This window comes from Cardiocondyla obscurior, linkage group LG10 (assembly GCF_019399895.1).
Source record: "Cardiocondyla obscurior isolate alpha-2009 linkage group LG10, Cobs3.1, whole genome shotgun sequence".
Lineage (NCBI taxonomy): Eukaryota > Metazoa > Arthropoda > Insecta > Hymenoptera > Formicidae > Cardiocondyla > Cardiocondyla obscurior.
Window position 1 is genome coordinate 1,588,012 of NC_091873.1, and position 15,042 is coordinate 1,603,053.

A 15,042-nucleotide genomic window follows, 5' to 3' on the forward strand; every position below is an offset into this window, starting at 1 on the left:
TCAGAACGGCATTTAAAAATGCACATTCACGGTTCCCACGCTGTCGTCGAGTAACTGTATGCACCCACCCGCGATTCATGGTGTGCCTCTATTGCATATGTCGTGAGAATATCTCTCATGTATGCTCGTTTTTCGCGACGAAAGCAGTCACTTTGTAAATCATCCCCATTAATTCACTTTTCTCAATGAGCCACGCTGACAGCTATTGATAACGGGATATATTGTATATCAAATTTTATGTTTTAAAAAAAAAACTTTTTTTGTGAAATATGATTTATTTCTTTAGATCTTTATTCAAAATTAAATAATTCGCGATGGGGTTTTAGTTAAAGTCGGTCTTAGGTATATTTCGCAATTATAAGTCGCACGTCGAATTCCAGGTGTGAAACAGTATTATTCTTTAAGATACGTGCGAAATATTTATAACCGTAATGATACCAATGGGCAATACGATACGGACTCGGAAAGAAATTCCGATGCTTGTCACTGGGGGATGGTCTCGGTCGTTCTACCCTCTCACGACCGCGAAGTTGACGGCTGATTGAAAAGTTAGTGCGCCCCCAATCGAGAAGATGAGTCGCCGGAATCAAATCACGGCTTCGATGAGGGTGGATACACAAGCGGGGTGGGTCTCTCCGTGCTCCCACGCCGGCAAGAGAGAAAGAAAGAGCCGTATGGAGATCGTCATGGCGTCTGTCTCCCGGGCCATTAAGCGGTATTGGAGCTCGCTTCCGCTAGGAAGATCAAATCTCTAGCGACTCGTTAGAAATGAGAACGACGTCATTCCACGACCCGTGCACCCAGTGCTCATCATTTCGTTTGCACGTACGCGAGACGTCGCGCTTCCGTGAATCAGCGGCTATCGATTTTATGGAATGTAAACGAGAATCCCCGCCGAGCAGCAAAGCGCAGTAGTGAAATAATAAAGACACAAATTAAAGATCTTTTATTTTTTGTAGTTAACGCCTGACTAATTGTTTCTGAATTAATACTTGGATAATTTAGTAATAAATTTTCAGCAACTTGAGGTTGTTCGTGGCGCGATAAAGAACTTACACGGAACATACGAAATCGTTTTGTCTCCACCCTGCGTCGGGGAGGGAAGAGGGGGAGGGAGGGAGGAGAGTTAACTGCAATTCTTATAGCCACGTTTGATCCCTCGCACGCGTTGGTCACGACTCGATCACGTGCGGTCACGAGAAACCACAGGCGGCCACGCGCCGCGGTTGCCCGAAAGCGGAGAAACGCGTGTCAGGATGCAATTTGTCCGAAATACTCTCGAATCGCGGGAAAGGGATTCGGATCGATCGTATTAACGACATTTTTACGTGATACGCCGTCGCGGCACGCATATGCGAGCAGTGCTGGCCACCGCGTCGCACGACGGACAGGAATTTTGTTTCGTAGAGCCCTGAGAAAAAGCACCGAGGGAAAGCGCCCGCGCATTTAGCTAATCAGATTAGCGGTGGTAATTAGCGGATCCCCAGAATTCCGTCTGCATACCCCCCCGCGCGCCGATAATTAGCGATAGCGGTCCGTTAATTACGCACGTTAACGAGAGGGCCGCCCGCTCTGTGTGCTGCATCGGCCAGCGGGTTTGTTTTCTGATGGATCCACAAATCGCGTGGCAGCGATTTTACCCTGCACTGCGTAATTAATTGTCGTGAATGTATAAAAACTCCGTTGCTTCCGCTCGGAAGAGGCACGACGGAGGGGTGGCCCTAAAAGGTCTCCCTCCTTTCCCATTGAACAGGCGACGATAAACAAAGAGAAATGATCTTTCTTTCTTTAGCTAAGACAATCTTTCGTTCTCCTTTGTTGTGCCACCCTGAGCGTCGCCGGATCTTATTAGTCTAATGTATAGTTTTTTTTTTTTTTTTTGAGTATCAACAATTTTATTTCGTATCTTTTTTTAGCATTTATTTTGGTACTTAATAATTTTATTTGCGCTCTTTAATGTGTGTACGTTATATGTATTGCATTTTATATTCATACATGACGAAGCAAAGCGTCAATTTGCTCTCATTTATTATATGCATATATAAAATGACCATTCTGTCTGTGTAAGTTTTCGGAGCTTAAAACATTCATGCATGTCGCGTATTGCGGAACGGGGAGAAAAGGGCGGGCTGCTGCGTTACGAAGGTTATTCGCACATATACAGCACAGCACAGCATCTGACGCGTCCATTATGCGCCAGTCGCGCGCATTAGGCGAGCATAATACGTGCGGAAAGACTTTTCTTTTATGCAAGTCTATCCCTCTTGAGCGCCGCTCAGGAAAAAATAGTCTTCCCGAAAGAGTGAAAGAACGTAGCCTGTCCCGAGCACTCTCCGGGTAATCGAAAATAAAGGAGCCCGTAATTATTAAGAAACATGAGAACGGTGTTTTAAGACATTACGAGCGGTATAAAATATGCGAACAACTAGCTCGTTTTTTTATTAAGGTCGCTTGAGATTGCAATTCAAGAATTTAATACGTATATTTTGCAAGAGATGTAAAACTTATTGTAAAAGCTCGAACTGGAACATTTCGACAGTGAGAACCGGTACTTCGCGCGAATATTTCATATACTGCACATCGATCTTTTTGACACGTGGAGTCATGAATGATGAACTAGGATTTAGAGGGATACGATGGGGCAAAGAAACGTTTCGGAGAAATCTGCAGTGCGCTTTAATCAATGCTAACAATCCGTTTATGGCACGAAGGGTCGAACGCATTTGCCAAAAGCGGAGGGCGAGAATGACCTTTTCCGGGCTTGCGAGGGTCAGTTTTCCTTTTGCTAGTGCGTGAAATTGCGTTATCGAGGTAAAACTCATTTCATCGGGGACGACACTGGCACGTTTCGTCCCTCGTCTTAAAAGGAATCATCTCCGTTAATGTCGGTTAAAGGAAAGCCCATCAACAATTGCGCCGATAACTTCCCTCGTATTATCGAACAAATAAAACATATATCGCGTGACAATAATTGATGGAGAAATAATTAAAAATTAAATTCTTTTATAATAATTATATTGTATATGTATAACGTTATTTAATTTGATTTTTTTTCGTTACTGTATTCTCTTATTAGTCAGCGTCGCGATTTCCACGTGTAACGGCATGAATGCATTCGACGCACTTCGCTCGTTGTTCGGTGTGATGCAACGGGGATGCAGCGGGACCGGCGGTGGCGGTGGTTTTAATTACAATGCAATTTTCCTTGCGGTGCCCATCCCTTTGAAATGCTGTTAGGCTTCCACTCGAATACACGAAGCAATCACGTACCTCCTGGGCTAGGGAACGTCTCTCATATCGCCGCGACGTTTTGATCCGCGAAGATTAAAGGGGTCCCGCCCTTTTCCCTGCGCCCTTAACGTGCCCGCGTCGTCACTCCCGTACCCCATTGCGGTGGTGTGCGGAATTTGGCACGGCCACCGCAAGTGCGTAAATATGGCGCGTAGGGTTGGCGCTATGTCGCGAGTTCTTTTGCTCTCTGATTTCGAAGGGTTTTACCAATGTTTCCACTTGAATCCATACCTGTATGTTTTATTGCCCGGCTAAATAACGATTCCCAATCCAAATGACATTCTCGTTAATTTCTTAACAGCGGCGTTAATAAGACTGAATTAAATATGACGTGTGTAATTAATTTGACGATTTATTATATCGTAATAGTCTGTAATTATTTTGCGCCGTCAAATTGATGGAATAATATTAATTATAAATTCATCTACATGCCATTTGATAAGTAATTTAATATAAAAAATATGCTGCGCATATGAAAAACTTTCATTTAACGAGAAATTTAGTGAATGTATACGTCGAACAGTAGCATTTCAACATTTCATTGATGACGATACTTCGTCAAGCGGCATGTTTTCTACCCTCGAATGCGTTTTTGCAGTCTACCCTCGGGCGAGCGTACCATATAAAACCCATTTACGATCCAATCCGGTCTGATAAATTCCAGAAAACGTACGAGTCACGGACGGGCATGCGTGTATAGTATAGGGAGGATGCAAGAACCATAATGGATTATCGAGGGATGGTGTTCGGTAATCGAATACCATTTAGGATTAAAACCTATCAAATTATTCTTTTCTTATTAGCGCGAAAGGACCATAACATTTTTCTACGCGTATTCGTTTATTATTGCAATTTTTTAGCAGTTATCTTTTTAATTCGAAAAAAAAGAACGTTTTTAAGTCCGTACAATTTCCCGATCTAATTTTTTTTTTTTTTTTTCGTACTTTATTCACATGACGCGCGCGTTTAAGTGTTTTATGCCCGCAGTTCGACGTCGATCGATGTCTTGAAAGTGCGAACATTTGTTCGCGATTTTAAGGTCCCGTGAAATTGGGCCGACGTAGAAAAGTTTGCTTTTACGGCGGCCGATGACTCCGTCGTCCCTTCGCCGGCGAAGAGAACGAGCCTACGAATGCCGAGTAATTTCTTTGTCGTCTTTTAGGAGCGACGTTCCCCACGTATAAATCAAAGGGCTCGTAAGGGCGTAATGATTCAGCAGAGAGCTTTTGTCGTAGACGAGTGGCCTTTCCTCTTTGGTTTTTCGTCGCGGCGCTTTATGTCTCGCGAGAAACTTTCGTAATAGCTGCGGCGCTTTTTGACATCAGACAAAATTTAACAAAAACCGGAAGCTACAGGTCGAAAGTCTTTAATAACGAACAGTGTCAACTGTGGACATTTGAACATCTTTCTATTACGAATAATGCTTATAGTCGTAGAATTAATTTTTATATATCATGCATTTAAATTAATTCAATAATCAATTAAGTTTTTACAAGTTTTACAAAGCCTTGCAACTTTTTTATTTTGCGTGACAATTTATCTTTTACATATTTTATTGATTGACGTAATAATTAAGACTCCGACATATTAATCCAACATTGTATTGTCAGTAACATTATTCTCCCTGATCGCGATCGACCCTCGCAGCACCTTTCTTAGCGTAACTCGAGACGCGATCGCTAGATGATCGATGGGTGACGCGAAAGTTTAGCGTCGCGGGACTACGCGAAGTTCGAAAGTGGACAGCGAAAGAGCGAAACACACTCGACGCACGGCGGTGCTTTCGTTTCGGGCCTTGACTTAGGAGGAACAGACACTGACGTTCTCATCCGTCATGATGTCGTCGGGCATCCAGTCGTTCTTCAACCCTCAGAAATGCGATCGAGGAACCCCATGTGCGCGCATCGCCGACGTAATCGTGCACCAGGTGCCACGCTGACGTCTCTTAACGAAGGACGCGGCTCCCTCATCACTCCTCTCGCCCTTGCGTTTCTCTCTTTCTTTCTTTCTCTTTTCTCTTACTGCTCCATTTTCTCCTTCCCGAAAGGAAGAAAGCGGTCCAGAATCGGGGCGCGTTTCTTAACAAGCATTGGTCGTGCTATAAAAGGGATTTTTTTTTTGCTTGTTAGATTGTTTGTTCTCCGTGGCCCTCGCTCGAATCGGATCTGGGCGACGACGCCACCGTTTTATCGAGATTCCATCGGTTACGGGAACAGATTTTTTTTTATCGCTTTTATTTTGGTGATCAGCTCGACAGGGTTAAATAGAGAAATAGTGAGACCGTCTTCATCGGTATTTATTACTATCTTTGTAATAGTGTTCTTTGCGATCTTTATATTTTTAAAATCTCGTATGTAATTGTATAAAAAAAAAATCTCAAGTTGTTAGAGAAAAATTATATAAAGTATTTTAGCGTTTCAATAATTAATTGAAAATAGGAATTCTATATATATAAAAAAAAAAAATGTAAAAGTTACATTTATGTTTCTTGCGTTAAAAAAGTGTACGGTGATAACGAGTAGTTTTTTTTTTTTTTTTTTTTTCCGGGTATTCAATTTTCACCCATATAGCAGTACTATTTCTGACGATGAACGATCAGTCGAGCGGAATAGATCCAGATTAACGGAATTTTTTAGTGGGCCTTTAATTTTTTTCTGGATACCTTGGCGCGAGTGAGCGCGCGCGACCGTCCCGTCAGACTTCACAAATCCTTTGGCCAAACAAGCGGTGGAGGATCTGGCAGGTGCCATTTGCCATTGAAATCCTGCTGCCATTAGAGACGTCCGATCTAAATCCCAGTGGCATTTGCGCAGCGGATTGTCGTCTTATCCGAATGGTGGTCCTATCCTCCTCGAAGCCGGGCATGCCAGGCCCGCCAGCTTTCTTCTTCTTCCCTCGTTTTCTCCCTTGCGCATTTCGCTCCTGTTATTTCACTACTCGTCCTCCCTTCGTACCTTCCGCGCGCGGCTCTCTCGCCGTTCGGCTGGTCGATATAGAAATTCTCCTGAACCGTTTCTAGCGGCGAACGTTACCCTGTTAAGATCCGCAAAGCAAACAGCGACCGGTAGATAAGAGTGTCCTTCGGGAGCCTGCCAGGGATAACAGAGGGCTTTAAAAGGCTCGCGGCGTTTTCGCCGGTGGCACATAACACCGGCTGCACCCCTTCGTCCAGAATTCGAAGCCCTATACACTCGTCTGTAAATATTTTCCAAAATCCTTGGCAGCATCCCGATAGGTAGATGGGCCGCTCAACCATTATTTTTCTAACATACTTTTTTCTGAGAATTAATTATCGTTTTAGTTAAGCGAAAAAAAAAAGATAAATTAATAAAGAAACGGAGAGTAATTAAAGAGAAGTGGAACCTCGCCGAGTATTTATTATATTATTGGATCGTATACGTCGAAGTTTCTTTCGAGCACAAGCGAGATTAAAATAAAATCATTTCGAGTCGCATAAGTGAGGGAATCGATTAAGTGGTTATAGATTACCGCGCGTTCACTGTATCGATGAGAAATGCGAGAAATGCGCTAAGTGAGCTTTGACGGATTAACCCCATCTTCCGATGACAAGGCGTGGTAAACTCGTCGACGGAAAATTACTTCGCACAGAGGCTGAACAAGTCAAACAACCCGAATGACTCCTCGACAAATGAACGCGAAGTTCACGGGCTCTTACTCCCTCCCTCCCCCTCTCCCCGCGGAAAGTAAATACAGCCTAGGAGTTATGTAGTTGATTTTGCCCAACAAAGCTACAATTCGATTGCTCAACGCCGCCGCCAGCTGCACGTGTCTTGCGTTTTGCCTTGCCCGGCGTAGCTTCGCGAAATGCTAATTTACCCGTGTATCGATGCTGGGCTATTTGTCGAGGGGGCGTAAAAACACTCGCAGCTACTCGCGCACGTAAGTACACGCCGGTACGTACGCGGCTCCGTTCGATGTAAAAGAATATTTTATAGCTCCCCTACCCGCGCAACTTTACAATTCGCGTTATAGACTTCGCGCGGTCATACATACTTTCCAAACCGTTGAATCTTCCGCAAAGATTTCTGGCATTCGTTCTAGCTTTTAACGAACGCTATTCAATATTTTCCTTTCCTTGTTGTATACCCAATTGGTTCCTAGACCAATTCGAAGTAGTTTCACCGAAGTTACAAATGTTTTCTAAGCTCGTGAAAGAAAGAAACGAAGATAGGAAGAGATTAAATTGGCAAAACACTCGAATATTTTAAGCTCCTACAATTTGCCGAACGATGTAATACTGCGTCGCTATGTCGTAAAATACTAATGTATTTACTGTAATAGAAATATTGCATTATACGTATATAAAATTAATATCAAGATATTTTTATCTAACGAGAAGAAATAAGCTAATAACACTTCTTCTTATGGAGTTGTTAGGGATGCGGAATGCACAATCATCTTGTTAATCAGTTTATTGCGTGCTTTGCCACCCGTCGTAAAGCAGAGTTAGATTCGAAGAAAGGAAAAGAAAGGAAATTAGAGAAAACGTAATAGATAGTATTACGACGTGGTGCAAATTGTGCTATTCACCTCAATTATTAATCATCTTCAATATTATATTTTTATTCTGAATATTTTGAAAAAAATTTTTGTTTTTTTTTATTAATAAAAATAGATTTAGAAGAATTGAGTATTAACGTGCTCTCTATGATCGATAGAAATTAATTAAACCGGTCGTTATTATTTTAACACTTCCGTATGGTAATGCGTAAGTACATAAACGCTGGTCGTTTTAATCCGTTTATCTATTTGTGACAGATTTATTGATAAATGAAATACAGTATCGCCGAGTGCAACGTATTTCGGGAAGCGGCGCATAATTTTTTAACGTCCCATTTAAATCGTTATTTAATCAAAAGCGTTAAGCGAGTCATTCGCCGAATGAAATGTTAACACGACGCGACAAATTTCATTATTGAGACCGTGTTGCGCACTGCGGCTATCGCGCGAGGACGGACAATTTTACGCAGGGCGTTTTATTTCGCGACGGTCCGCGAATAGTTTCGTTTTATTTCACTCGGGCGCATATAATGGCGCCCTTCAAGATCAATCTTCTTCTCACCTGTCCGCGATATTAGAAATGCAGGATCGTTATTTCACGGCCTGTTCTCGCTTTGTTCGAAGAATGTTTCTTTTTTTCTTCTTCTCTTTTCTTTTTCTTTTTTTTTCCCTCTCACTCTCTTTTTCGTTCGTGTTCGTGCGCGCATACATGTACGCGCGGAGTCTCCCTTTCGCAGATTTTTACTCTCGACTTTCTCATTTTCGCGGAGGCGATGATGCGAAAGCCTCGTGTGTCTCGCGATGATTATTCGGAGTGATCGAGGGAGGTTCCCCCGGGTGGTGCAAACTCAACCGTAAGAGATTGCTCGGCCTCTATATCTTTCCCGCGCGGTTCTTCGGCTGTTATCCGCGAATCATCTTTTTGTCTGGGTTTCTGCCCTGGTCGTTGTCCGCTTTCTTTGCGCGTCAGTCAGTCAATCGGGAAATTTATTTGTTCCCAATATGCAACCGCTGAGTAAGCCGAGCGATTTGATTACGAAAATACATACTCGATTTTACTTAGATGAAATCCAAAGAACGAGTTTTCTGCGAACGAATGTTTTATACCCTTTGGTCTTGCGTGTTAAATAATTTTCTCTTTTACAACCTACTTAATTAACGTGCGTGATTTTAATTATATTTTTATGATATTAACTTATTTATTCAAACAAAACAGAATAGATGCATACGAAATTTTTCAATTAATAATTGACATTTTTAGTTGTATTAATAAAACGGGGGAGGTTTTTTTTATTGCTAAATTCGGTTATTTCAACGAATAAAAATGTCCACAATGTCGTTTTTATTGATTGCGACAGCCGCAAAGTCTATAACGATGAACGATGGCGGAGTATAATACATTATTCGTGATTGCGATACGAGTGGTTGTGCTAATATGACGATAAATTGAGCTGCAATTGTCCGTTGCTATAATCCTACGCATTGCTAAAACAAAATACATATATAACAGAACGAACAAGGATTCTCATTCAGCTATCCGACGAAGCATCTCTAATTTGATTGACCGCGGCGAAGGGGCAGATAGCATTGAGACAGGTCAGTCCGCTGTGAAAATCGGATGTACCGGCCCTGATATCCCTTCGGGGAATGGAAAATTCAGTTATAACACCGAACATCGCCGTGTACTTTTCAGTTGCGGTTTTAGTTGCGAATAATACTCGTCACTCTCCTACGTTGCGGCTCTCTCTTTCTCAATCTAGATATACAATAGCTCTCACTCAATTTGGACATATACGTCGCTACATGCTGACGCAGTTGTTACATGCGCGAAGGTTTACCATCATTCTACGTATTTCGGGAATTTAATTAAAACTATAGAAAAAGAGAATGTTGCAAAGTTACCGGACGTTAGCCGGTTTGCTCTCTTGTTAAAATTAAGCCGTCAGAAAATGTTAACTTTTACGGGAATACTGAAGAGCAAAAAAAAAAAAAAAAAAAAAATAAGAATTTAACTGCGGAAATGTAAATTATAATAAGCTCTGCATAAAACACGGCCGGATTTAAAGGATTATTTCCTTGAGCCATATGGATTCCATAAGCGAATCACTTTCGTCCCTTATAACTTAGTTGCTTGTCGTTCAGCATTTTCATGAGCAACCAGCGGCTGGAACTAACCACGTTATCCACCTTTATTTGGTGTTTACACGCGGAACTTTGTTCATCGCCTCATTTACACGGCAACCGAGGGTACCACCCATCGCGCTCTGCCTCCGCTCTCTCCGTCTATCTGTATCTCACGGGCTTTCTATCTTTTTCATTTTGCGCTTTTGTCTCCTTTATTCAGTAGTTTCTATTCCACGCACTTTGCTCTTTATCTACGGGGGAAATATTAGCCGCCGGCGCAGTAGCATTAAAGGGGAAACAGTTTAATTAATAATTTCGAAATTGCGAAAGAGAAATTGCCACTCGTGGACCGAGTTCCTTTGTGTAATTGCAGTATTCCAGCCGGCAAAACTGCGCCGACGAGTAAATGAAAATTTGAGCCGTCGACTTTAAAATAAAAAAAATAAAATAAATAAAAATTAAAAAAAAAATCGATTTGTCTGCGGATAAATGTGTTCAATTCAGTCACCTGATACTTTTATACGAAACGATGTTATTACGCTGTTGTTATATGATTGAATATCTATTGTTGGCACGAGTACATTCTATGACGAAATTAATGTAGCCCTTTTTACTCGATTTAATTAAGTAATGCAATTTTTGTTTTATTTTTGTATACAATATTAAAATATAATATTCTATTATTATAAAATTTCTCTTCTTTTAATATTAGATTTACTTTATCAAACGCGTCTATTAAAATTCCACTAAAATAACATGGAATATTCCTTCGGAGTATACCATTAATTATCTGTATAAATTATTATCAAGTACCAGTCGTGGCGCTTCAGCCTCATCGATGTAATTTTTCCATTAACATGGCCCTGCGTGAAATACGTAACATCGGCTCGATTAATCCCGTTGATGGCTGTAATTTTCACACACGCGTTGATCTAATGAGAAACCAAGTTATTTCGCGGCGGTTTGGGACAGGAGAAGCACCGACTTGTACCGGACGAATCTTAGCGGCACCTGTAATTATGGGGTTTCGTTTCGAAACGAGCCCTCGCTGTTAGGAGTGAGCCCCAACGACGGACGGAGCTTGTTATTGACAGCGTAAACAACACGATTATCGTCTTCCGCAGTGGGATAGGACCCGCGAAAAAAAAGATTCTATTAATATTTATGACGGAATCCGAGCGTACAGTTCGCCGCTTCGACACCCCACGGGGAAGTTAGGCTTGCCAAATTATGCGGCGGGATGAGTTATAGGTCGAAGTTGCAACGCGTGATCGTTTCCTATGCTTTCATTATCATCGAAACATATCCGTTATGCTCGTAAATGAGTGATGAAGATGAATGCCAAGTGCATTTATCAATTGCGTGGACCGTTCCGTGACTTGTGTTCGCAAAATTCACATTTGAACAAGTAAATTCGTTTTCACACTTGAGGAAATAATTTTCTTTCTTTCTTTCTTTTTTTTTTTTAATTTCCAATTTTTTTTAATTAAGGATTCCGTGCGAATATAATGTATATGGGCGTGAAACTTTACCGATGAAATGCAAGTACAGTTACGTGTAAGTTCCAGCAGCGTTTCTCTTTAATGATATTTAATAATGCTGCACGTCATTCAGTATCATCGTGAAAAAAAAATTAAAGAAAAAAAAATAGCACCTTTGCATCGGGGTCAATGGCGCATCATATATTCATTTGGAACATTCTATCACGAGTCGAGTAACAAGTTTTTTTTTTTTTTTTTATTGCATCGAGAAATCGCGCATACGGTAGATTCGACATGCGACGGCGATATTTTATTTCGACATGTACAATATTTTTTATTCCTGACGCTTGATTTATGTACGATAAGCAGGGTACAATAATCTACCAGGATGGATAGCCGAAAACTCGCTGTTATTGATACGATGGCACGTTTTATTCGTTTATATAAATTTATCTGTTATAAATTTAAAAAGTAACGATATTTACACAGTAGTTGTGTTTGCCTTTGTTGCGTATATATTTTCGAGCTTTCGTAAAAAAAAGTTAAAAAAAAAAAAAACTCTACATCTTCATGTGTGAATACACTAACAAATTAAATTAAATAAAAGTCAATTAAAATTTAATATTTTGAATAATTAGATTAGTATCAAAATTATTGCACGCAGCATTAGTGCTAAATTTATTTTCGAAAATAAGACCAAGAATGAAGTTTTAACAGCGTGGAAAATCGCGTTTATCGTTTCGCAAGGTAATAACGTGACCTAAATGCTAGACAAATTGAAGAATGAGTATATTAATTACGTCATACTTCATTAGGATTTATTCGTAGACGTCGTCGCCACATTTCCGTATTACGAGCAAAGTTCCATTAAAATAGGGGGGCATTAAATTACTCCTGGCGACGAATTCCGGGTTAACATTCTTAAAACGGTCGCTCTAACGAGCTCCACGATAATAAAAGTGAAAGGCGCGCGAGCGCGCGTTCGATCTCACTTCGGTCTTCGCGTTTTTCCTGGTCGGGAAAGGGGTTGGAAGAAATTGGCAGAAAGTAAAGGAGGAGAGAGGAAAAAAAAAACGAAGAGAAAGATGCCGGCGCGACGTGCTATATTCCACTACCTTTGGACACCTTCTCAACATGTTAATTGTATATTTGAGGTGAAGCGATAAATAAAGCGTCGTCGGTAGCTCGCTGCTCTTGTCGAGGAAAGTCTTCATTACTAGCTGCAATATATAACGGCGGCTCTGCGGGAGTATTCCCGATTCGCGATGCGAAATTAAGCGCTCAGTATGTACTGGGTGAACCTCATAGAAACCAGATTAAGCGAACCGTCCGTACGTGATTGCTCTGCGAAAATTATAATCGGTAATTTTGTAAGCTCCTTCTTTCTCTGATAACTCGCGCGGCCATCTAACTTTTGGATCGAGGATCGTTTCTTTTAAACGTAGGTAAAATATACACAAGAACGAAGATTTTACATTAGCGATTCGAGTTTCGCGAAGTCGTTTGCAACTAATCGCGTCCAGGCATCTCGGTTGTTCATCCGTGCCTCGCAGCGTTCTGAATAAGGGCTCGTACGAAAAGGAAAGCGAAATCGCACGTGATCTCGGATACATCAGTTTCGAAGGTGGTCCTGCGTATATACAGGGTGTCCCGAGCTCATTATACTTGCCTCTGTCTACGCAATTTAAATTCAATTTTACATCCTTTTCCGTATTTAAGATAAACTTTTAAAACATTTTAATTTAAAATACATTTTCTTTTTGCGAAAATATTTAATTATGAACAATTATGAAAGGTAAAAGTGTTAAAAATTATTTTACGAGAAAATATAACTTCTTAAATGGGAGGATTCGTTAAAAGAAATGATAAACACCATTTAACTTGGAACTAAATTAAGTTTTACTGAAAAACGTATTAACTTCGCAAATTATTTAAAGAATTCACGTGTGAATATTTCTGAAACCTACTGTGTACATATAAACTGATCGGTCTTTAGATTCAGAGGTGCGAACCGGTTTCCTTGGTCCAACTTTCGGCACAAGCTCCAAGTCTTTTGCAACCCTTTCGGTCTGTTTCGATAGGGTTCTTGCGCGACATTTCTCTCTCTTTTTTTTTTTTTTTTTATTTTTATTAAAGTGAGTAAAGCTTTATTCAAGATACGACGTTGATAATAATGATATGCCTTCCCAGTGTCAGATTGAATTATCTCACGTAGGTTTTTGGTTCGTGCTAAATACTCTAGCATTTAAGAAGACGGTCTTCCTCAATTTATGGCCACCGTCCGCTGCATCCAGCCTTACTTCTTACTCCTCTTTATCTATCTCAAATCCACTCGTGCGTTTTGCGTGGATTCTTCAAGGATACTTGTTTCACTTTATCTGTCGTCACCAGTATCTCGTTTTATTCGAAAAATACGTTGACTATAGATTTAAAGAAGCGATATTAAAATTAGATTTGCAATAAAAACTTTAACGTGCGATAAAAAAAAAAAAAAGAAAAATTTTAAAACTTTTATTAATGTCTTGTTTAATTCTGTTGCAGATAAATATGGAAGCGGTGACGTCGACCAATTACGACTCTACAAATCTCAGCAGGAATTTTAATCAGGTCGGGTTCAATACCTACAATTATTCACAATACGAGGAGAAGTATAAGCCGCGGCAAATTTTCAAATACGGCGACGAGTATCTCGAGTACGGGCACAGGCTCGGCGCCCACGATAGATTCTCGCGGACCAAGTACCAAGATGGTTTAAAGCTCGATCAGCGATACTCGCGCAGCCATTCTCAGCCAGAGCGGCAGCATCACGTGTCTCAAGAGACACGCTCAAAGTCCCAGGATTCTCGCGAGCTCACGTTCTATCAGATAGACCCGCCTGTGAAATCGGAAAATCCACGGCAGCATGATAAACATCAGAAGTTGAAGAAGGAGCTGACCTTCTACGAGATCGATGGTCTTCCACCTAGTCAGGAGAGGAGGGACAAGCCCGAGGTGTGCAGGGAACGTGCCGATAAAAATATCAAGTCGTACGCCGACGGCCAAGAGAAGCCGCAAATCGCGAAGCACGCCAAGCAAAATCATCAGGAGCAGAAGGCGCTGGCGAGCGTGCCTGCGTCGGACTGCCACCAGCTGAATCGGTCGCAGTCGGATCTAACCGAGTGTCAACTGCCAAATTACTACGGGCACCGGAATAATCCGTACATCGATCCGCCCAAGTATCGACAGTTCGACAGGCCGCCACGCTATCAAGAGGCTCCGTTGAAATCGGAACCGCCGCCCAAGTATCACGCTGATCCGCCCAAATATACCGAGATGTCTAGACGGCAGGATGATTTTAAGAGAATTCAGGTAAGTTGTAATATGACATAACACGTTCTCGTTTACTTGCGAAATATCAACTACTCCTATCAGCTACTCGTACGGATCGATTATAAATATATTGAACAAATTTAAGTAGTAATAAAATTATATTGTCGAATTGTGTATTTTCAATAAAAAAATTAAATTTTGACAGTGGGATTAACAAGTGTTTTATGGAGTAAATTGCTTTTTTTTTTATGAATAAATTAAATTTTCGTTGAAAAACTGAATCGAAAGAGACTGTCGACTAGTCTCGATCGCGTTC

The 15,042-nt window shown here is 41.1% G+C and overlaps 1 protein-coding gene across 2 annotated transcripts in view; it reads left to right on the forward strand.

The window, feature by feature from the left end:
• The window catches only part of LOC139106073 (uncharacterized), a 278,883-nt gene that overhangs the window by 78,319 nt on the left and 185,522 nt on the right, over positions 1-15,042 (forward strand). For both annotated transcript variants that reach the window (XM_070662553.1, XM_070662554.1), the window contains exon 4: positions 13,959-14,765. In XM_070662553.1, the coding sequence (XP_070518654.1) occupies positions 13,959-14,765 (807 nt within the window). The remainder of the gene's footprint in view (positions 1-13,958; positions 14,766-15,042) is intronic.